Raw genomic sequence first — 25,311 nt, forward strand, 5'->3', positions numbered from 1 at the left:
TGGGTGTCCCTCCCCAGACACATCCCACCCCAACTTGGTGTTTAAAACCTGGGCTGACGGGACGATATCCGCACACCTGTGCCTGATTCAGCAGACAGACACCGAAAGGCCATCTCTCTAACGTGGGAATCATGATCCCGAAACACGACTAGGGCTGAAAGGAAGGACTCAGTGATGGCTTCCTGACAGTCGTTAAGCACCACTCCAGAAAATTAACCTCGCCTGCCCTTGGCTTCCAGAAGCCCAGCCATGGTGGAAGCGGGCCCCAGCTGGAGGCCTCGAGAGCTGTGAGTACTTTTCTTCTTCCTCTATTAATTTGAGTTAATAAACACCTCCGGCCTGAGGAGAGCAAGGGGAGGCGGCTGGAGGGCTCACTGTTAGCAACCAGAGACCCCCGGCCGTGTTCATTTTAAATTACAGAGTCCCCGGGGGCCAGAGGCCACCGGAGGAAGTGGGCGGCTCCAGCAGCGGGTCAGGGGCTCCCTTCCCTGCCATCAGCCACCAGGAGCAGATGGCAGGCCTCCCGTTGACTTCTGCTCGGCAGTGTCACCAGAGCCGCGCTCTCCTGCGTCCCGGAAGGGACGTCGCATACCTGAAAGAATTAATTAATGGAAAACAAGAAGAAAAGCGCTCACAGCAATTGGACTGAGGCCTCGAGGCCAAAACGCCTCTCAGCTAAAATGACTCAAGACAGGTCACGCTCCTCTGCACTAAGAGGCCTTCCGGAGGCTCCCTACCGACCGCCTCGGGGAGAAGCTTCAAACTCGCCAACAGCTCCTGCCTCATCCTCGCTTCTCACCCCACACCCCACACACACACACACACACACACACACACACACACACACACACACACACACACATGCGCACGCACGCTAAAGTCTGGCTACACAACCATTTTCAGCTCCCCAACCAGCCCTCGCTTCCAGGCCTTTCCACCTGCCATTCTGCCTGCACATCTTTCCCCCTCTCTCTTCACCTGGCCGACTCCCACTCACTCTACAGGTCTCATCTTAGGTCAGGAGCTGGCAAACTACAGCCCAAAGGCCAAATCTGGCCCGCCACTTGTTTTTGTGAATAAAGTTTTACTGGAACACAGCCACACCCATTCATTTGCATATCGTCTATGGCAGCTCTCACTTAACAACTGCAGAGTTGAGTGGATGCCAGAGAGACCACTGGGCTGCAGAGGCTGATGTATTTACTACCTGACCCCTTACAGGAAAAGTTTTCTGACTCCTGCCTTAGATGATGGTTCCTCCAGGAAGCTGTCCCTGGCTCCCTCAAATGTTTTAGGTGATCCTCACCTGGGCTACCTCGGTCCTAGTATTACCGCCTTTGCTCCAGACCTTTCCCCACTGAGTTATACGGTAGGTTTCTACCCTGTCTCCTCTAAACCTTGAGCTCCTTGAAAGGAAGGCTGGGGTTTTTTTGTTTATTTGTTTGTTTTCAACTCTGTTTCCCCGGCTTCTCACTCAGACCCTGCTCATCCTAAGCGCTGAAAAATCAGTTTTTCTGAATGAAAGAATGAGCAAATGAGTGAGTGTTTGATGCAGGGCTGGAGAGCCCAATAATACCACTAAATAGGGTACAACTAATTCAGGCTATTGGCGACTTGGTCAGGACACTGCGCAGCAGCATTACTTTCCTGGGATGAACAGAGAACAGAGGGAAGGCCCAAACGTGAGCCCATCCAATGAACGAAGAGGCCCTAAAATATCTCCTGGGGAACAGCTCCCAGGGCAAACACAAGGGGAGAAGAGAGGAAAGTGTCACTAACAGTTGGGGATGGACTATTCCAAGTTGGGACCCATACTCTAAATCCCACTGTCACTTCCAAGGTAGCCCCCAAGGCCCTCTTTATCCCACTCAGCACACACTGCTTTTTCAGTCTGCTAACTTATCGTTCTTTTCTGCTCAGTTGTAAGTTCCTGGAAAGTAGGGATCATTTGCAAACCAGGGAATCCCTGTAGGACTTGGCACCATGTAGGCAAAAATGTATGACACATGAATGAATGAATGAATCTCAAAACATCAAATCCTTCCATCCAGTATAAAGTAGTACAGAGTGCCAGATGGGGCCAGATTTTACTCTGGGGTGGACCCAGGACTGGCCCCTGAACACAGGGGACACAGAAGGGAACACAGAAGTACCTTCTATAAGGACAGTCATGACTGTTTCGTGGCTACCTGACATCCGCATGCCGAGGCCACACACTTGGCTTTAAACAGCTTCTCCATCACGGCTTCCAGTTTCTAGATGCATTTCTGAGGTCTCAGCTGTGCCCAGCCTTGTTCCTGACCTCTGCCTTGGCTTTCAAAGCCCTCACTTACAAGCCTGCCTCAGTGTGACGGTTCCAGCCCACGCTGATATCACTCCTGCATCCTGGCCCCTCTTATCTTAAAGTGCTGGGCAGCTGCCCCCTATGACTCAAGTTGCCATCTGGGAGCCAAACACAGTGGTGAAGTTGGCCCTGGGAGGAACTTTTCTGTCTCCCCATTTATCACAATAAAAGGTTTGTTTTCAAATTCTATCAAACATGTCAGATAGCAAGATAGAGAATAGTGCCTCCTGTTTGTGTTTTTTCCAGAAATGACACCACCCTCTCGAGTGAATAGATCTGGGGCATTTAATTTGGCAACCAAATGACATTCCCTCCCAGAAGGCTGGAGCCTGCCAGTGGCAGAACAAAGAGAGGAAGTGGAGAAGCAAAAACGCAACATCGTTACCACAAAGAAAGATAAAAAGGACCCATAAGTTCTACTCAACGAATGAGGTCCATCAGGAAACCCTGCAGTTTCCTGTATGTAAGATGGACTTTTATTCTTAGGCACCTCAATCCTGAGTCTAATTCTAATGCTTTTCCTTTTATCATGGTAATTACAATAACTATCATTATACATTCAAGAGGATGCACGAATGAATGAATGAAACTCAATCATCAAATCCATCTGGCATACAGAGGTACAGAGTGTCAGGTGGGGCGTGATTTCACTCTGTGAACACACGGCACCCATACCAGTACCATGCAAAATGTATCACCCCACTTGTGGCCAAGCAGCCCTTGGTCTGCATAAACAGTGGGCCTATAGGATGACACTTCCAGATGATTCGGGGAAAGTGCATCTATGAGATAATCACAGCACCGCAAAACCACGGGGTGCCCTGTAATAGTTGCTAAGAAATACATTTAACAGATTAAGGGTAACACTCTTCCTCTAGCTTTTTCTTACCTGTGTGTGTTTCATATTTGAAGTCACATCCCCCTCAAGAGTAGAAGCATTTGCTCTAATCAATAAAATGAACAGCTTTGGGGAGGGATGGAAATGCATGAACATTAATTAATCGAACATTTCACTTTCAATTGACTGACAGTGACCTTCCCAAGCTGTTGTGTTGAGAAGGATTCTGAAGTCATACCAGGGTCCATGAAAAACGCCTGCCTCTGGAACTGGAGGGGGAATGGCCAGCCTTACACATACACCAGATACACCAACCCTACCTTTGGTCATTTGACCATAGTTGAATCAGGTCAAGTGGGTATTAAAATTTCTCCCCATTCTCTGTGCCCAGCCAACTCAATCACATCCCACAAAGTGCCATTAAAATGTCACCTAATATGACTTATTTACTTGAGGTTTCCTTGGCACTGTTCCCTTCTGCTTGGGGAAAATGAACGTTCCTTTGTTCGAAAATGTAAAGTGATCGACTCTATAAACTCTACTCTTTCTTTAGCACTTTTGACACTGACTAGGGGAACTTGTCTCCATGTTCATCTCTGTCCACCATGCTTGTCCCCGTGCCTGGTCCATGGAAGGGACCCAGTAAATATTTGTTGAATTCATCTTGCATTTGAACAAATTCCGTCCCATCCTCATCTCATCCCAGGAACTTTTAAAACTAATAAGGAGTGCGGATTTCTGGGGGAAATTCCAATGAGTTTATTCCACAGTAGGAGAGTCTCCTCCCTACCAAGAACCAAGCTCTGTAGCTTAGAGGGAAGCATGGAGATTAACCACCTGGAGGGCCACGGGGAAGACTGTACCCCTCCTCAGCCTGTTATCCAAAATCTTCTATATTCAACTCGCAACACAACTTTCTACCTCCATGAACTTGTGAGTGTGCTTCACCCACATTGGAAAATTAAATCTGATCTTTTGTGGTGAGAATATAACTTCAAGATGGTCCTTTCCAATCCTTAGTCATCCTCGGAATCACCTTCTCAAGCTCTGCCGTATCTAAGCACCACCTTATTTACTCACAGTTTCTTTACACTGACTTTTTATTTTAGCCTCATCTTAAGCAACAAACAACATCAAATGAATCCTGGATCTGATGTGTCAGCCACACTTTTTTTCTAATAACATTAAAATATTAACATAATTTAAAATGTTTCAAGTTGCCTCATGTACCTCGTTAAGTCATCTTGCCCAGATGAGTCCCAGAGGATCCGAATCACTGCCCTGAAGTCTCGTTCCACAAGCACACAGGCACAACAAGGTGGTGACCTTTCCCCTCTCCAGGACTCCAAGCACCAGGGATTCTAACTCAAGTCCTTCCTGGGCAGAAGTCAATGCTATCTGGGAAGCAGTAGAGGGCACAGCAGTAAAGGGACAGGGATTTGGAGTCAGGGCTGTGTTTAAACTCTGGCTCCCACTTACAAGCTGTGGCTGTAAGCAATCTGTCTACCCTTTCTGAGCCTCAGTTTCTTTACCTGTAAAATGGGGATAATAAGAGTAGCCACTTCACAGGGGGTGCTGTGGGAATTAAATAAGAAAATGCATTTTAAGTAACTAGCACAGCGCCTGGGACACCATCGGCACCCAGTAAATCACTGATGCTGTTATTATTACCAACATCCAGTCATTCAACAAGTGCACGTAGTGTCTGCCGTATTCTCACTAAGCACCCAGTCGTGAGCAAGACCAGCAGGGGCCACACAGCGCTAGGAATGGGGGCAAAGAGAGTGCAGGGAAGAAGACAGATTAGAAAGAATTCTAAAGGGTGGTTGAAGCCCGGGTTAGGTAAGCCATGGGGAGCCATCTTGGGAGTGCTGGAAGCTTCTATGAGGGTGTAAGGAGCTGACAAAAGCCCTCCAACCCTACCCAGAGCACAAGATCAGGGAAGAGTTCAGGAGGAAGCTGAGATACATAGTTAGATGGACATATTTTAGGTATGACTATTTTTAATTGATAGAACCTGGCCCATTCCAGCCAGATGAGGATAATGACAAGGATAAAGGAAGACTAGGGAGCTTCCCTGGTGGCGCAGTGGTTGAGAGTCTGCCTGCCAATGCAGGGGACACGGGTTCGTGCCCTGGTCTGGGAAGATCCCACATGCCGCAGAGCAACAAAGCCCGTGAGCCACAACTACTGAGCCTGCGCGTCTGGAGCCTGTGCTCCGCAGCAAGAGAGGCCGCGACAGTGAGAGGCCCGCGCACCGCGATGAAGAGTGGCCCCCGCTTGCCACAACTAGAGGAAGCCCTCGCACAGAAACGAAGACCCAACACAGCCAAAAATAAATAATAATAAACTAATTTAAAAAAAAAAAGAAAGACTAGGAAGGCAATAATACCAGCTCAACACAAGCACTCTCCCGGCAAGCGTGACTTCAGCTGCTGTTTCTGGGGGCCCTCTTGGGCAGTCTCTCTCCAAGAATCCCCAGTCTTGTCATCCATCTAAGACGAAGAAGTATAAGAAGAGGACAGTGCTGCCTTACCACTCACCCCGCTGGCTCTGCAAACTTACCTGATGGTCAAGGGCAAAAGGCAAACAGGTGGCAGCACCAGCCTGATACGAAATTTGATTTGATGGACTCCAGAAAGACACTCCCCCGCCCCCAGGACCAAAATGTCTCCATCACCAATCTCAGTGCCTGAGTCTCCCCTTTATCCTTGAAAAGACTGCAATCTCAAGGAGATCCTCCCTCCCCCATTAAAATACAAATACTCTTGGCCCAGCAATTCTATTTCAAAGGATGTTTTGGAAAGAAACCCTTGCATGTAGGCACAAGGAAACAAGTACGAGAATTTTCATTGCAACACTGGTTGCAGTACTAAAGGCTTAAAAGCAACCTAGATGTCCATCAACAGGGGAATCAGTAAATATGTAACTATGGTATATTTGTACAATGGAATATTATGTAGCAGTTGAAAGTAAATAACATGGAGTTATGTATATATCAACATGGAGATCTCACAAACATGTTGAGTGAAGAAAAGCAAGAAACAATGATATATACATATGTACATATTTACAGTTACGTAAAACGTTCAAGTACACAGAATAATACGTACACACACACAGGAAGGACACGCTCTGAAATGAATTTGTGGCTGCCTCTGAGAAGAGGTGGCAGGAATGAGGTTGAGTTTTCAGAGGGATCTTCAAGTTTATCTGTCAATATTTGTTGTTATTGTTGGGGGAAAATGGCAATGCAAATAGAACAAAATGTTAATGTATGTTCATTCTGAGTAGTGGGAAGCTAAGTGTCCATTACATTAGTCACTGCATTTTTCTGTAGACTTTTTAATTTCTCAAAAAAATTACATGCCTAAGGGGATAACCCCTGAAGACTGTATTATATTGAGTTAAGAGTCTAGGCGCCAGAAAAGAAGAAACAGCCTCTGTGCCTTTGTGACAGCCAACTGTGTCTGGCAGAGCCTGCCTGCCCACTGCTGTTAGAAAAAGATCAGGAGGTCTGAGGGTCAAGAGCTAGCATATCATAATAACACAGTGATGCCATTAATAATAGGAGCTAACACTTACTTTGCACGAGGCATGGTGCTCAGATCTTTACACACAGTATCTTATACGTGAAAAAAAAAACCTGCCTTCCGATAGAGATTCCACATCTTTCTATGCCAGAAAATAAGGCAACACTCAAAGAAAGATGAGAACACGTCTAAAGGATGCAGGAGCCAGTCTGAAGGGGCTTTCACTGGTAGAGTCTGAGACAACTTGAGCAGCAAGATAAATAATGATATTACGTAAAGGATTATAACCTATTGAATAAGATAAGAAACCTTGAGAGTCCACTGATATAAATCAAGAAGGAGAAGGGAAAGCTCTTCCTTTCAAATGCGGAAGAAATGATGGAATTAGAAAATGACCATTTGGAAACCATCCTAGTAACAACTGATTCAGGCAAGAATCATCAATAGATGCTAAAACAGTGGTGAACTTCTGAGGAGTAACAAACTATTTACATATTTTCAAAGTACCTCCCCACAAGACACTTATTCATTTTAATGGGCAAAATAATAACTTTGGCAGACACCACCTTCACCAAATGATCATAATTAGCAACACCAGGAATGGGTCATATCAACACGCATTTCCTGATGTGATGCACTGAGAATTCCATATGGCTTCTGTGGCATCCCTGCTAAACTGTATAACCTGAATCTAATCATAAGGAAACATCAGAAAAACCCAAATTGAGAGATGGTCTACAAGATAAAGCATATCTCAGGGACTCTGCCAATCAAAGGAATCTAAGGGGTCGTGATAACTGGATTCATTGTCTGATCTGGATTCTCCTTTTGCTATTAAGAGCATTATGAAGACAACTGAAATCTGGATAAAGTCTGACACTAGGTAAAAGTATTTTATCAGTGTTAATTTTCTGATTTGGGGAATTATACTGTAATTATTTAAGAGAATGCTTTTGATTTTAGGAAGTACACGCTGAATAAGATAGAATTAAGGGGGTATTTTGTCTGCCACTTATTCTCAAATGGTTTAAAAAGAAATATGGATGGGTGGATGGATGGATGGACAGACAGATGGATGAATGGGTGGATACAGGGGGAAAGCGAGTGTGATAACAGTAATGTTTGGGAATCTGGGTGAAGGGAACTGGGAAAGAATTCTTTGTATATTCTTGCAACTCTTCTACAAGCCTGAAATAATTTCAAAAACATTGTTCTAAACAGACTTTAAAGGACCTTTAAAAGAGACTTCTCCCTCCCAAATATTTGAAGGCACAACCAACCCTGTCAATCTTTAAAATCTAGACAGGAGTAGAATAAGACTCATCAATGAGTCCCACTCCCCTGAACAAAAGCCATCCCTCTGCAAGAATAGTTATGTCGTGAAGAAATCCACATATCAGATAACTGAGCCAAAAGTTGTGATCAGAATGTGGTGGATAAATATCCTACTTCACGTCTACAAAGTGTGGTTAGTCTGGCGAGTGCTTTCCCGGGGCCATCACATTTATTCAGTCACCTGTGTGAGCTATTGAAGGGCACTGATCACCAAGCTAGACCCTCCCCCGCCAGGAATATCTGAACCTCCAGCTTCTCCAGGTCACAGTCAAGGACTTGTCTCTCCCACATAATGCAATTAGCCAATCACCACGTGTCCCCAAAAATTAAACACACAGAAATCCTAATAACAAAGCCTTTAGTACACTGCTCAGGCTCCCTTCGGAGCTCCCCATCACCACTAGCCTCTGGTGAGGAGGCAAGCACGCCCCAGCTTCACTAACAAGGCTCTGGACCGCCCTCCAGCTCTGTACGTGGCAATGGCAGGATGTGTCTTCGGATCCCAGCCCACTGCCGCCTTGATGTGCTCCCAGAGGGGAAGAGGGAAGACCAGAGATGAGAAGAACCAGATGACAAGTGGCGAGAAGCAGCAAAGGGCTCCTTTCCCGCCTCCAGGTTGACTACAATGCTAGTAGATACACACAGGGATGTGTGTGGGTCTATTCTGCGAATGCACACACGACAGGGTACACTCATTGCACTAAACCATCACCGATAACTCCATACTATAACTACTATAACCGTCTCCATTTTGAAGAAGAGGAAACTAATGCTCAGACAGGTTACATCATTTTTCCAGGGAAATTGGGCCAGGAGGTAGCATGGCTGGGATGTGAACCCAAGTCTGTTTGGCTCTATTGCCTGCACACTTAACCTTTAGGTTATACTGCTTTTCTGTCACTGGGCTCTAAAGTGGCAAGGCTCTCAGATGCATGGTAGAGTCCTTTTAATTCGGGGGCGGGGGTGTGTGGAGCAGAAGATTCTCTGCTGCTTGGCTGCTTTCAACCCGGCTGCTAGGTTACAAACCAAGATGGTGACCTGGGAAGTGCCAAGAGCATCGCTTGAATTCTCTGCCCCCTTCATTTTATTCCCCCCATCCCCACCTGTAGGTTCTAACTGTCCCAAGCCAGCAAGCAAGCCCCCGTGCTCTCCTATTACACCTGATTTCTATCATCTTTGGTCTCTGCACCGTCTGCTTGGTGCAAGCTGCATCCACCATGGCACAGTAACAAGAGCTCTGGGGTCAGGCTGGGTTCTCATCCTGTCTCTGCTGCATACAAAGCTGCACGACACTGATCAACCTCCCTGAACCTCAGTTTTCTCATCTGTAAAATGGGGATAAAGATGACTACCTCTCCTCCCATTTACTATGAGAAGCAATTACCCTAACACATGTGGAGTGCCAGGTCCTCCATACATGTATTCAATAATTATCAATTCTCTACCTCCTTGAACTTACAGTGATACTTTTCCCATGTATCCATGTGTTCTGGGTACCAAGACCCATACCAACTGTAACTGGGTTACAGACTGTGGGCTGGTAGACTTATAAGACCTTATCAGTCACATGATATGTCCCACCCCATGGGAGGAAAAGGAAGCAATGCCCTGCTTAAAGCATGATATGAACTTCTCCTTGGTTCCAGCCTAGAGCTTGGCTTATGGAAGGTCTGAGATCTAGCCGAAAGATTTTCTAGTTCAGCTCACAGGAAGGGAAGAAACAGAGGAAAGCCATGGCAATGTGGCCCCTCACAGCTGCCCTGTGCGGAAGCACTCAGACAGAGCCTGGGGCCGGAGGCAACAAATTTGTAAGTTTCTTCTCTATTTCCAAATCTATTTTTATGTTTGAGCTGACTTACATTATTAAGATTATGCCTTAACAATATGCCTGTCTTCTCAAACTAGAACTGAAGCTCCTTAAAAGCAGTGGGGGGGTCCTATCAGACCCTCTTTTCTATGCCTCACAGATTATTTCCCTGCAGGAAACCTACAAACAACCAAGGTTATTATCATGGATTCTGATATTTTTAAAATAGTGACAATGAGTAGCACTTATTTAGCCCCTGTTATGGGTCAGGCACTGTTTTAAGCACTTGACATATATTAACACTTCCAACAACACTATGAACTAGGTACCATATAAGCCCCATTATATAGATGAGAAAATCAAAGCTCAGAGAGGGTAATCATCTTGCCTGGGGTCACACAGCCAGGAAGTGGTGAAGTCAGGATGCAAACCAGGCCCCTTGGCTCCAGAGACCATGGTCCCTACTCACCCCATCCCCCAACACCACCATGAACTTTGGGGTGGAAGGAACCCCAACTCTGGTACTTAACTAGTCTGAATGAGTTTGGAAGAGGCACATTCTCTCTTAAAGCCAATTTCCTTGTCTGTAAAATGGAATGTTTGAGGATTAAATAAAACACACCATGTAAAGTGCCAGCATACAATAAGCAATACAAAAAAAAACAAAAATAAGCAATACAATATGTGACAGCTATGATTTGCATTATTATAACAATCATTCGATTGGCAAATCTTTTAACTGAGTAAAAATGTGTCCACACAGCCGTGTGTAGAGCTTAATGCGACTACATCAATGATTGACTACCTTTATTCCTGTCTTAGTTCGGTTTCCCCCAAAATCAGTCCCTGAGAGAGATTCTGGGGTGCAAGCAGGATACTTGGGAGGTGGTCCCAGGAGGCATGATGAAGTGGAAAGGTGAGACAGGGAAGGAAGGAAAGCCCATAGAAGGTGTGTTGTTGGGGGGTGGGTCTGAACCACTGTGGGCAACTGGGGTGTGGCCCTTGTGAGGCCCCTCCAAGAGTACACATGTCAGAGTGGCCCCACTGAGGACATATTTACACACGAACTCTTGTCCCTATTGGGGGCATGGGCTGCCCTGCACTCAAGCAAAACATGCTCCACTGGCCCAAAGAAGCCCCCAGGCAGAGACACAGGTGCCAGAGGCAGGACTTGGTGTGCACAGGGTCTGCCCACCAAAGCTGCATGTAACATCCAGCCCAGGGGGGATGTGCTGGGCCTCACCTGCCCCAAGAAGTGGGCAGACACAGCCTCCTCTCACCGGAAGCAACAGTTCCTACGCAACTTGTTTCTACTCACAAGGCTAGTCGGCAGTAAAGCTGGGACTCACCTTGGCTCCTTCTAAAACTGAGAGCTACCCAAAAGGAGTGGTTACAAGGGCTCGTAGGAAACTCTCAACTCCTTAAAAAGAAATAACAAGAGACAGAGGCAGGCACTGGGGAAGCAAAATGACTCTACATAGAATGAGAACAAATCTCACCTATAATAAATTCAGTTATTCCTTGTAAATAACAAGAAACCTCAAACAAAATACCTGTTCCCCAAACCACAACACACCTCACCACAATAAGTCAAAATAAAATCAGCACGTTGTCCAGCTACATTTTCACCGTGGAACTTCAGAGCTGCTCTGTCAGTAGGAATGTAGCAATGGATGATTCATAGGTGGTGTTTTCATAAGCCTCTGCAGCAAAAACAGAGAGATGGTCCCACTGATGTTTGGAAGGCCAAACTTACTCTAAATGAGTCTCCCTGGAGTCATCACAGGACTGCAGCTTGAGGGAAAGGGAGAGGTCTCCATGAGGGTAAGAGCCTACTCTTGCTCCAGCCCTGGGGGAGAGGGCCTGTAATCTAGGCCAGAGGGCACAGGTCAAGGGTGAATGGGAAGATGCGGCTGTGAACAGAACTTTCTTATGCAAAGTAATGACAATACTTAACCAAAAAACTGATACGCATAAATTTTACAGCAAATAATTATAAATTATGTTATATATAATACACGTTATATATTATTATATGAATTATAAAAGCCTTTGTTAAAGACCTCACTAATTCAAAATAAGAAATTCAATGTGAATTGGAGGCATTTAAAAATGACAGGATTTGGGGGACATCCCTGGTGGTCCAGTGGTAAATAATCCACCTTACAATGCAGGGGACAGGTTCCATCCCTGGTCAGGGAACTAAGATCCCACATGCCGTGGGACAACAAAGCCCACGCACCACAACTTCTGAGCTCGCGCACCTCAACTAGAGAGCCTGCGTGCCGCAAACTACAGAGCCCACGCGCTCTGGAACCCACGCACCACAATTACAAAGCCCACGCACCCTGGAGCCCAAGCACCACAACTAGAGAAGAGAAAACCTGCATGCCACAACTAGAGAGAAGGTCACATGCCGCAACGAAAGATCCCGCATGCCTCAACGAAGATCCCACGTGCCGCAACTAAGACCCGACGCGGCCAAATAAATAATAAATAAATCGTTTTTTAAATAAATAAATTTTTTAAAATGACAGGATTTGGGACTACCCTGGTGGTCAAGCAGTTGGGACTCCACGCTCCCAATGCGGGGTGGGCGGCGGGGGGCGGGACCCGGGTTCTATCCCTGGTCAGGGAACTGGATCCTGCACGCCGCAACTAAAAGCCTGCATGCCTAACACCTATCATTCTCAAACTCTTCCAAAATATAGCAGAAGGAGGAACACTCCCAAACTCATTCTACGAGGCCACCATCACCCTAATACCAAAACCAAAGATGTCACACAGAAAGAAAACTATAGGCCAATATCACTGATGAACATAGATGCAAAAATCCTCAACAGAATACTAGCAAACAGAATCCAACAGCACATTAAAAGGATCATACAGCATGATCAAGTGGGGTTTATCCCAGGAATGCAAGGATTCTTCAATATACGCAAAACAATCAACACCATATTAACAAATTGAAGGAGAAAAACCATATGATCATCTCAATAGATGCAGAAAAAGCTTTTGACAAAATTCAACACCCATGTATGATAAAAACCCTCCAGAAAGTAGGCACAGAGGGAACTTTCCTCAACATAATAAAGGCCATATATGACAAACCCACAGCCAACATCGTCCTCAATGGTGAAAAACTGAAACCATTTCCACTAAGATCAGGAACAAGACAAGGTTGCCCACTCTCACCACTATTATTCAACATAGTTTTGGAAGTTTTAGCCACAGCAATCAGAGAAGAAAAAGAAATAAAAGGAATCCAAGTCGGAAAAGAAGAAGTAAAGCTGTCACTGTTTGCAGATGACATGATACTATACACAGAGAATCCTAAAGATGCCACCAGAAAACTACTAGAGCTAATCAATGAATTTGGTAAAGTTGCAGGATACAAAATGAATGCACAGAAATCTCTTGCATTCCTATACACTAACGATGAAAAATCTGAAAGTGAAATTAAGAAAACACTCCCATTTACCACTGCAACAAAAAGAATAATATATCTAGGAATAAACCTACCTAAGGAGACAAAAGACCTGTATGCAGAAAATTATAAGACACTGATGAAAGAAATTAAAGATGATACAAATAGATGGAGAGATATACCATGTTCTTGGATTGGAAGAATCAACATTGTGAAAATGACTCTACTACCCAAAGCAATCTACAGATTCAATGCAATCCCTATCAAACTATCACTGGCATTTTTCACAGAACTAGAACAAAATATCTCACAATTTGTATGGAAACACAAAAGACCCCAAATAGCCAAAGCAACCTTGAGAAAGAAAAACGGAGCTGGAGGAATCAGGCTCCCTGACTTCAGACTATACTACAAAGTTACAGTCATCAAGACAGTATGGTACTGGCACAAAAACAGAAATATAGATCAATGGAACAGGATAGAAAGCCCGGAGATAAACCCACGCACATATGGTCACCTTATCTTTGATAAAGGAGGCAAGAATATACAGTGGAGAAAAGACAGCCTCTTCAATAAGTGGTGCTGGGAAAACTGGACAGGTACATGTAAAAGTATGAAATTAGAACACTCCCTAACACCATACACAAAAATAAACTCAAAATGGATTAAAGACCTAAATGTAAGGCCAGACACTATTAAACTCTTAGAGGAAAACATAGGCAGAACACTCTGTGACATAAATCACAGCAGGATACTTTTTGACCCAGCTCCTAGAGAAATGGAAATAAGAACACAAATAAACAAATGGGACCTAATGAAACTTAAAAGCTTTTGCACAGCAAAGGAAACCATAAACAAGAAGAAAAGACAACCCTGAGAATGGGAGAAAATATTTGCAAATGAAGCAGCTGACAAAGGATTAATCTCCAAAATTTAAAAGCAGCTCATGCAGCTCAGTAACAAAAAAACAAACAACCCAATCCAAAAATGGGCAGAAGACCTAAACAGACATTTCTCCAAAGAAGATATACAGATTGCCAACAAACACATGAAAGAATGCTCAACATCATTAATCATTAGAGAAATGTAAATCAAAACTACAATGAGATATCATCTCACACCGGTCAGAATGGCCATCATCAAAAAATCTAGAAACAATAAATGCTGGAGAGGGTGTGGAGAAAAGGGAACACTCTTGCACTGTTGGTGGGAATGTAAATTGATACAGCCATTGTGGAGAACAGTATGGAGGTTCCTTAAAAAACTAAAAATAGAACTACCATACGACCCAGCAATCCCACTACTGGGCATCTACCCTGAGAAAACCATAATTCAAAAAGAGTCATGTACCACAATGTTCATTGCAGTTCTATTTACAATAGCCAGGACATGGAAACAACCTAAGTGTCCATCAACAGATGAATGGATAAAGAAGATGTGGCACATATATATAATGGAATATTACTCAGCCATAAAAAGAAATGAAATGGAGGTATTTGTAATGAGGTGGATGGAGTTAGAGTCTGTCATACAAAGTGAAGTAAGTCAGAAAGAGAAAAACAAATACCATATGCTAACACATATATATGGAATCTAAAAAAAAGAAAAAAATGCTCATGAAGAACCTAGGGGCAAGACAGGAATAAAGACGCAGACCTAGTAGAGAATGGACTTGAGGATATGCAGAGGGGGAAGGGTAAGCTGGGACGAAGTGAGAGAGTGGCATGGACATATATACACTACCAAATGTAAAATAGATAGCTAGTGGGAAGCAGCTGCATAGCACAGGGAGATCAGCTCAGTGCTTTGTGACCACCTAGAGGGGTGGGATAGGGAGGGTGGGAGGGAGGGAGACACAAGAGGGAAGAGATATGGGGATATATGTATATGTATAACTGATTCACTTTGTTATAAAGCAGAAACTAACACACCATTGTAAAGCAATTATACTCCAATAAAGATGTTAAAAAAAAAAAAGAGCCTGCATGCCTCAACTAAAAGATCCCACATGCCGCAACTAAGGATCCCACATGCCGCAGCTGAGACCTGGCACAGCCAAATAAATAAATAAATAAATGTTTAATATAAAATAAAAGAAATAAAAATGAAAGGATTTTTCAAGAGAAGCTGTGGGTGAAGGGTGAAGGGTGAACTCAACTTTTTCATCTTCTGAAAGTGGAAATGACCTTGGGTGGACTGTCTAACTCTAATCCTTCGAATCTAAAGGGGCAATGTCAACTCTGTTAATAGACCACACTGCTCGTGGTAGAATTGCCTCTGATGGGTGAATTGTACATAGAATGGGAGTTCTTGGTATGAGCTTGAAATACCTGATAAGGAATCCACAGCCTTGGGGATCCTTGAGTAGCGTGACTGTTAGAACTGGGCATGTCCCCTGCAGGGACCCTAGGAGCTATACTGATGCAGGTTTTACGAGAGCTCTTGTCCCCTAAGCCAGGATGGTTCCCACACCTGCTTAATGTGGACCTCACCACCTTGCACCTGAACGGCCACTTGGAGGTGAGGGCGAGGAAGAGCAGCCCCCGGGGACCCACAGAAGAGACGCCTGCTGCTGCCGTGCACCAGCCAGACGCCAAGTGTGATCAGTATTAATCGCGTGTGTCTAAATGCTTAATTAGACCTAAAAGAACCCCGTGTATGAGCCCAGTAGAAGCCTTCCTATTTTAATGAATATGCTGTGATAGAAAACCAATCACCCCACTCTTGCCCTTATAAAAATACTAGAGTTTGTCGTAATAATTAGCACAATGATCTGTAGGTGTGTGTCGGTGAGTCTGAGTGTTTGCCCATAATTAGTTTTCTAAAATAAATGAGAAGAGTCCCCTTGAATTCTTATTTACGTAAGGAATCTGTGGGGGAAAGCCTATTCTCATACAAGCTACAAATGGCATAGATATCTCAGATACAGAAATGTGAATTCACTGGAACGAAGAGTCAGAGTGAGGACTGAGTATGGGTTTCATCCAGCTCGTTCTCTTTGCTCCCAGGTCAGCTGAGGTTTGCACACTCTGCCCCAGAAAGCAGAGATATGAACCCAGGAATGTTCTAGATGAGCTTGGAGGAGACAGAAGAATTTCTAAAAGAGATAAGGTATGAAGGCCATAAAGGGAATATTTATATTTATGCAGAACTAATAACGGCAAGTCACATTGGGAAAGCCATACAGTGTGGTTCCAATAAGGAAGGAAGGGAAGTAGACATATTATAGATACACATACAAACACAACATATGTACACAAGGACTTTTATCAACGTATTAAGAGCAGCTCTAGATGTTCTCTTTGGCAAGGGGAAGGGGACTTTGACCCTGGATGGCTTACATTTTATACTACTTTTATTTTCAAAACAAAGCTTATCTGGGAGTCACTTCTGTAATTAAAATTATAATTGGAAATTATGTTTTAAAAGAATTTGCAAAAAAAGGGGGATTTACAATAGAATTCCTTTTTAATACTGAGCTACTCTTGTGCATTTAAAATGTGATTCAGTTCACAGAAATCCAGTGTACCCTTTCAGATGCTCTGACAAAAGAGAGCAAGTCATTTGTGTGATGGGTGGACAAATGGGGGAATCAAAAGACAGACAACTCATCACACACTTAAGAATTGTTAGGTTTTTCCTTTTTCCAACACAGTAACCATGGAATTCCTGGACTGAAGGCCAAGATGACCAGAATCCCTGAAATTGCTCCCTCAATTTTTCAAATGGCTGACCGTAAGGAATCAGCGCCAGCTTACCTATGTAAGTGTGTCCACAAAGCCAGAGGGAGAAGAAAGACGGGTAAGAACATTGGGGAGACTTAGTAACCCCCAATGTTTATGCCTAAGTCTATCTATAGGATTATATCCACAGATCTATGTCAGTGTTTCCCAGCTCTTTTTCAATGACCCCTTAAAGAAGCTTTTTAGATATTTTTTTCCAATCGTCACCCCCAACTCCCAATGAAATTTTAATACCACAGATATACTGGGTATCTATTTATGTATATGACTCTACGGAGATCCGCAAACTATTATATCAAGGTTTTTTCTCCCCACCTCTCTCCTCTAAAAACCAATTTGTGCCCCGTTAGGGGTGATTTCACCCTTGTGAGAATGCATGTTATGTGTATGTGTATAAAACAAAAGGTCCAGCATATACTTTCTACTTTCTTCATCACGTGTCCTGTGTTGTCTCAATTTCCACAACAGTCAGGTATTACTTTTACCAGGGGAAAAAATAGGACTTTTTTCCCTCTGAGTGTGTATGCATACACGTGTATATGTGTGTGTGTGTGTTTTGGTAGTGCCACAGGAGTAAAATCACACTCATAAATTCGAATGCAAGACAAAAGAAAAGAAAAAAAGGAAAAGAAGAAAGTAAAAAGGACTTTGAGAATGCATACAAAGCAGGAGAAACGGTTTTGGCCAATACCAACCACAACAGTTCTGACCCGGCTCAACGTACCTGGATTGCAAGGCTACCAGTGATGAGAGACATACTATAGCTAATATAGTCTTGTTTTCCTGCCCTGCTTTTTCTACAAATGCCCATGAGGTACTATTGGGGACAGGACTGAAACCCGAGCAGACCACCTGCTGAACACCACTGTGGGTACACCTGAGAGTGCCAAGAATAAATGGTCTCAAACACAGCCTTCCTCCCGCCCAACACCCATCAGGGTACTGGTGCTGGAAAGCTCACAGGAACCAATGGTTTTGAAAGACTCAGTTCTGTTCAGAAGGACCTGTGACTTCGGAAACCCCACTTCATCCCATTGAGAGGAAATAAAAGTAGGCTTAAAACTGCCAAGTTGGCAACAAAGAACCATCCCCAGCAGGGCTACCAGGGAGAAGGAGAGAAGAAACCAGACATTAAACAGACAACTGAAACCCGAATGAGCCGAGTAATTCTAGAAGTGCCTCTGGCGACATTCCACGGCATAAAAGGCTGACTTCTTAAATCTCCTCACCCTCTCCCCAGTGGGGTTTATTCCCAAATCAAAGCTGTCCCAAGTGGGAAGAACCCCCAGAATTTAAAAAAAAACTATATACAGTTTGACCCTTGAACAACGTGGGTTTGAACTGTGTGGGTCCACTTATACATGAATTTTTTTTTTTCAATAAGTCATACATGATCTGTGGTTGGAACTGCAGATATGGAAGGCCAACAATGGGACTTGAGATATGTGGATTTTGGTGTCCTTGGTGGGTCCTGGAACCAATCCCCTGTGGATACCGAGGGATGACTGTATATCTGACACAAGTTTCACAAAACAATACTAACACTTAGCCTCACTACATGCAATGCATTCCAATATAATCTAGTCTAGGACAGTCTATTTCATATTTTTTAATGCTGGTCACAGCCCACTAAAATAAGCTCCTTGAGAAAAGGGAACCCTTGTACACTGTTGGTGGGAATGTAAATTCATGCAGCCACTGTGGAAACAATATGGAGGTTTCTCAAAAAACTAAAAATAAAACTACCATATCACCCAGCAATTCTACTCCTGGGTATATATCCCAAAAAACCAAAAACATGAATTCAAAAAGATACACGCACCCCAATGTTCACAGCAGCATTATCTACAACTGCCCAGATATGGAAGCAACCTAAGTGTCCATCAACAGATGACTGGATGAAGAAGATGTGGTACATATATACAATGGAATACTACTCAACCATAAAAAAGAACATAATTTTGCCATTTGCAGCAACACGGATGGACTTGGAGGGCATTACGCTAAGTGAAATAAGTCAGAGAAAAAACAAATACTGTATGATATCACTTACATGTGGAATGGAATGTAAAAAATACAACAAACTAGTGGATATAACAAAAAAGAAGCAGACTCACAGATACAGAAAACAAACTAGTGGGGGCTTCCCTGGTGGCACAGTGGTTGAGAATCTGCCTGCTAATGCAGGGGACACGGGTTTGCGCCCTGGTCTGGGAAGATCCCACATGCCGCGGAGCAACTAGACCCGTGAGCCACAACTACTGAGCCTGCGCATCTGGAGCCTGTGCTCCGCAACAAGAGAGGCCACGATAATGAGAGGCCCGCGCACCACGATGAAGAGTGGCCCCCGCTTGCCGCAACTAGAGAAAGCCCTAGCACAGAAACGAAGACCCAACATAGCAATCAAGCAATCAATCAATCAATAAATTAAAACTTAAAAAAAAAAAAAAACCTCTACCAGGTGATTTAAAAAAAAAAAAAAAAAGAAAAGAAAACAAACTAGTGGTCACCAGTGGGGAGAGGGAAGGGGGAGGGGCAACATAGGGGTGCAGCAGTAAGAGGTACAAACTACTAGGTATAAAATAAACTACAAGGATATATTGTACAATATATGGGGCATATAGCTAACATTTTCTAATAACTATAAGTGGAGTATAACCGTTAAGAATTGTGAATCATTATATTGTACACCTGTAACTTATATACTATTATACAACAACTATATTTCAATTTAAAAAATAGACCAAAAAAATAAGCTCCTTGACACTGGTCTTGGCAATGATTTTTTGGGTATGACACCAAAAGCAAAGGAAAAATAAATAAGTGGGACTATATCAAACTAAAAAGCTTCTGCATAGCAAAAGAAACAGTCAAAAAATGAAAAGGCAGTCTACAGAATGACAGAAAATACTTGCAAACCGTATGTCTGATAAGGGGTTAATAACCAAAATACATCAGGAACTCCTACAACTAACTCAATAGAAAAAAAAAAAAGAAAAAAAAGGATCCAATTAAAACATGGGCAAAAGACCTGAATAAACATTTTTCCAAAGAAGGTTTACAAATTTACAAAAGGCAACATGTATATGAAAAGGTGTTCAGTATCACTAATTATCAGGGAAATACAAATCAAAACCACAATGAGATATCACCTCACACCTGTTGGAATGGCTACCATGTAAAAGACAAGAGATAACAAGCGTAGGTGAGGATGTGGAGAAAAGGGAACCCTTGGGCACTGTTGATAAGAATATAAATTGGGGGCTTCCCTGGTGGCGCAGTGGTTGAGAATCTGCCTGCCAATGCAGGGGACACGGGTTCGAGCCCTGGTCTGGGAAGATCCCACATGCCGCGGAGCAACTAGGCCCGTGAGCCACAATTACTGAGCCTGCACGTCTGGAGCCTGTGCTCCGCAACAAGAGAGGCCGCGATAGTGAGAGGCCCGCGCATCGCGATGAAGAGTGGCCCCCACTTGCTGCAACTAGAGAAAGCCCTCGCACAGAAACGAAGACCCAACACAGCCATAAATAAATAAAAATAAAAATTAAAAAAAAAAGAATATAAATTGGTGCAGCCACTATGGAAAACAGTATGGCGTTTCCTCAGAAATTTAAAAATGGAACTACCATATGATCCAGCAATCCCACTACTGGGTATATATCCAAAGAGGATGAAATTATCATCTCAAAGAGATATCTGCACCCCCATGTTCATTGCAGCATTGTTCACAATAGCCAAGATAGGGGAGCAACCTAAATGCACATTGATGGATGAATGGATAAAGAAAATACGGCACACACACACACACACACACACACACACACACACACACACACAATGGAATATTATTCAACCACAGAAAAGAAAACATCCTGCCATTTGCAACAACATGGATGGAACTTGAGAGCGTTATGCTAAGGGAAATAAGTCAGACAGAGAAAGAAGAATACTGCGTGGTCTCACTTATATGTGGAATCTAAAAACATTGAATTCATATAAACAGAGAGTAGAATGGTGGTTGCCAGGGACTAGGGGGTGGGAGAAATGGGGAGATGCTGTTCAAAGGGTACAAACTTCCAGTTACAAGGATAGGTTCTGGGGAATCTAACGTACAATATGTTGACTGTTTAACAATATTATATTGTTAGCATTTGAAAGTTGCTAAGAGAGCAAATCTTAACTGTTCTCACCACAAAAAAAAGGTAATTATGCGAGGTGATGGATGTGCTAACTAACCTTATTGTGGTAATCATTTCATAATACGTGTGTGTACTAAGTCATCACATTGCACACCTTGAACTTACACGGTGTTATTTGTCAACTACATCTCAATAATGCTGGGGCAAAAAACAAACAGGCAAAGGGCAGCCTGCCTCACTTCGCCCCCAGCTTGTAGATTAAAAGATCATGTGTCTGTCAAGCCAGGTTCTGCCTTCTGGTCAAATTCCACCTCACTCTGTGATCAACACAGCGATGAGTGAGGGAGATGCACAGTCTGGGGAAACCATGGCCAGCAGACACCAAATGTCCCTCCCACCTTCCACAGCGGCAACCTGCATTCCTAGCCTTCCTGCAACCCCTCCCCACGTCCTCATCCTGAGGTCTCAGCAGCCAGTCTCTCTGGCCCTCACAAAACCATGAAAATAAGGACTTCCCTGGTGGCGCAGTGGTTAAGAATCCGCCTGCTAATGCAGGGGACATGGGTTCGAGCTCTGGTCCAGGAAGATCCCACATGTCGCGGAGCAACTAAGCCCATGTGCCACAACTACTGAGCCCGCGCTCTAGAGCCCATGAGCCACAGCTACTGAGCCCACGCGCCACAACTACTGAAGCCTGCGTGCCTAGAGCCTGTGCTCCGCAACTAGAGAAGCCACCGCAATGAGAAGCCCGCGCACCACAACGAAGAGTAGGCCCCGCTCGCCGCAACTAGAGAAAGCCTGCGCGCAGCAACAAAGACCCAACGCAGCCAAAATAAGTAAGTAAAATATAAATAAATTTATATTAAAAAACCCATAAAAATCAAGCCCAACTCCAATCAGAAAAGCATCAACCCTCTGTTAAGTCTCTGATGTCCCAAATATGTCTGGTAAAGTGGTATGTTTCCAACACAGATTTCACACAGAAGCTTGAGTAACCTTCGTAAAATCAGATCTGATCATGTCTTCCACTTAAATCACTTTAAGGCCTTAGAAGGGAGAATCACTGCCTACACCAGGGCTTCTGCCAGGGCATACTACAGCCAGTGGGCCAAATGCAGCCAGGCGCCTGTTTTTATAAGTAAAGTTTTATTGGAACATCATCACGGCCGCTTATTCAGCTACTGTCTGTGGCTGCTTTTGCTACGATGGCAGAGATGCCACAGACCACCTGACCCGCGAAGCCTAAAACATTTACTATCTGGCCCTTTACAGAAAAAGTGTGCCCATGCCTGGCTTTCCTGTCTCTTTCTTTATCATTGTTGTAAAATATATATAAAATTACCATTTTAAACATTTTTAAGGGTACAGTTCAGTGGCATTAAGTACATTCACATTGTGTGCCACCATGGCCACCATCCATCTCCAGAACTTTTCCACTTCCCAAACTGAAACTCTACCCAGTAAACACTAACTCCTCATTCCCCTCCTCCAGCCCCTGGCAACCTCTATTCTACTTTCTCTCTCTGTGAATTTGCCTATTCTAGGCACTGCACATCAGTTCAATCATACCATAGTTGTCCTTTTGTGTCTGGCTTTTAGTTCACTTAGCATAACGTTTTCAAGGTTCATCCATGTTGTAGTAGGTGTCAGAATTTCATTCCTTTTTATGGCTGAATAATATTTCATTGTACGGATGGACCACACTGTGTTCACCCCTTCATCTGCTGATGGACACTCGGGTTGTTTCACCTTTTGGCTGTTGTGAACAGTGCTGCCACCTGCCTAACCCAGGAGTCTCTTCTTGCATCACCTGCCTGCTCCCTAAGCCACAGAGGCCTTCCGTCAGTTCCTCCAATGGGTCATGTTCCCTCCTGGAACACCTCCCACCCCTTCCACCATCTTAATCCCTAATTAGCCTTCAGTCCAAACAGTTCTTCTAGAAGCCACGCCGACCAAACCCTCCCCAATCCCCCAACTCACCTCCCTGCCAGTGCAAACTCAATCAGCTCCACAAGCTCTGACAGCATCCTGCACTTTCTTCTGATAGCCTGTAACACTGTTCGTAAATACTGGACATAAGATTATAACACCTATGTGTGGTTACTGGATTAGTGTAGTCTTCACGAGGCCGAGGGCTATGTCTTTTTCCTTTCCATTGTACCCCCGCCAACTAGCCCAGAGTCTGGAACACACCACATTTCATCAGTTCTAAGATGCACACAGGATGTACCTCACGATCAACGTCTTAGATTCACCCGCATACGGTAGTGAGAGCTCACGAAACACCGGCTAAATCGTTGAAATGGAAATGCAGTGAACTGTTCCCCAGTGCTTCCCCCAACTCAGAGCTCCCAGAACCGGGGTCCACGCCTCTCACACACGACAGTTCCCAAATTTAGACTCTTCCCCATGTCTCCTCATAGGATTATCCATAACCATTTTATCTTCTATGCCTCAGATGCAATTTTGTTAAAGGTAAATATTTAAAATGTGCTACTCACTTCTGTGACCCTGTTTAGCATTTCTTCCATTTTTAATACACTGAGACCTCAAAAACCTGCAAGGGACCCAGGTCACAGCCAGCCTCTGAGCGGCCCTGGAGGGAGCTGCCCCATTTCTCTCATTAGCCGGCATATAGCCACAGACACCGTGTCGCCCTCTGCTGGCAGCAAGTCCCACCCACCCCACCCCCAAGCCAGAGCCAGGCACAGCCCATGTCAACTTTCAGGATTTTTATCCCCTGGGTGGCTGTGGCCCCACCTGCAGCTTCTGCGGGACGACCTTTGCCCTGACAGTCCACTTATCCGCTCCCCGAGCCCCCTCCCACCCCCAGCAGACCTGGGCATGTATCTCAGGTATAAACACAGAGCAAGTCCCAGGCACAGGGTCAGTCAGAGCAGCACCATCCAGCAGCGCAGCCACTTGACACAGGTGGCCATTCCACACCTGGAAGGTGGCCGGTACGAACTGAGATGAGCCACTGGTGTGAAATACCCTCCAGATTTCAAAGACTCAGTGTGGAGAAAAGAATGCAAAGTATTTCTGTAATAATACTTTACACTCATTCTATGCTGAAATGATCATGTTTTACTATATTGGGTTAAATGACATACCATAAAAGTTAATATCACTTGTTTCTTTTTACTCTTTTAAAGCAGCTACTAGAAAACGTAAGGTCGTGTATGCAGCTGGCGTCCTATTTCTAGGGGCGGCACTAGGATAGACTCTGCAGGGACTGGCAATTTTTCCTGTAAAGGGCCAGACGGTAAAGACTTCGGCTTTTCGGGCCACACTCAGCTCGGCCGTCGTAGCAGGAACGCACCCACAGACAAAACAGAACGGAATGAATCTGGATGCGTTGCAATAAATTCAGATTTGGCTCCTGGGCTATAGTTTTCCGACCCCTACTTTACAGCATTAATAGTATTAAAAGGGGTCGTTTCTGGGAAATTCCGGACCAGCCATTAGGGAAAATCCACCTTTCATCCAACTGGAGGAGGGAAATACAAGTAGATTTGCAGCTTCCCTGACCGGGAGGCTCAGCTGCCCCCGGGAACCCACCAGATGCACTCACTTGGGCGTGTGGGCCTCGTCTACGCGGTGACCCAGCTGGAACTCGTGGGACTTGCTCCGATGCAGGGCCGTGAACCCCGGTATCAGGTGGATCAGCTTCCGGGAGGAGGGCGGCGGGGTCCCCGGGGGCTTCAGCTTGTTCTTCCTCCTCACGGGTGGCGTGCCGGGCGGGGTCACGGTGGTGACGATGTTGGGGGTGCGCGGCGGGGTGCGGACCGTGTGCCGCTGCCGGGGCGACGGAGGCAGGGACCGGTGGCCCGACTCCAGTGGCAGGGGCGGGCACAGGCCCGGGTAGGCGTCCACCGTGAGCCTGTCCACGTGGGTGTACACGGGGGCCCCCGGGCTGGGGCTGGCGTGACAGTAGTGCTGGACGCACTTGGACGGGACCCTGGGGCTCTGGGAGAGGTGGGTGCGGATCCACGGGGTCGGCTCCGGGGGGCACACGGGGTTGTTCTCCTTCCCTGTCTCCGTGGTGGGCCACTGGATGGTCCAGTCTTGTTTGGAAAGGTTGCCTCCTGAGTTGGGACAAAGGAGCAGAGACGACAGATGAGCCATGAGAAAGCGGGTGAACT

General features: G+C 44.9%; 1 protein-coding gene and 1 long non-coding RNA gene across 16 annotated transcripts in view; one reads left to right on the top strand and one right to left on the bottom strand.

The window, feature by feature from the left end:
- The window catches only part of LOC309611398, a 545,103-nt gene extending 529,842 nt beyond the window's left edge, over nucleotides 1-15,261 (top strand). The window contains exon 2 of the long non-coding RNA XR_014234510.1: nucleotides 14,821-15,261. This is a non-coding gene — a long non-coding RNA (uncharacterized lncRNA). The remainder of the gene's footprint in view (nucleotides 1-14,820) is intronic.
- Nucleotides 1-25,311, bottom strand: part of KSR2 (kinase suppressor of ras 2) — a gene marked incomplete at its 3' end in the record, with an annotated part of 442,928 nt that overhangs the window by 241,574 nt on the left and 176,043 nt on the right. For all 15 annotated transcript variants that reach the window (XM_082355701.1, XM_082355702.1, XM_082355700.1 and 12 more), the window contains one exon: nucleotides 24,741-25,254. In XM_082355701.1, the coding sequence (XP_082211827.1) occupies nucleotides 24,741-25,254 (514 nt within the window). The remainder of the gene's footprint in view (nucleotides 1-24,740; nucleotides 25,255-25,311) is intronic.

Source organism: Balaenoptera borealis, assembly GCF_965194805.1.
Source record: "Balaenoptera borealis genome assembly, chromosome: 14".
Classification (NCBI taxonomy): Eukaryota; Metazoa; Chordata; class Mammalia; order Artiodactyla; family Balaenopteridae; genus Balaenoptera; species Balaenoptera borealis.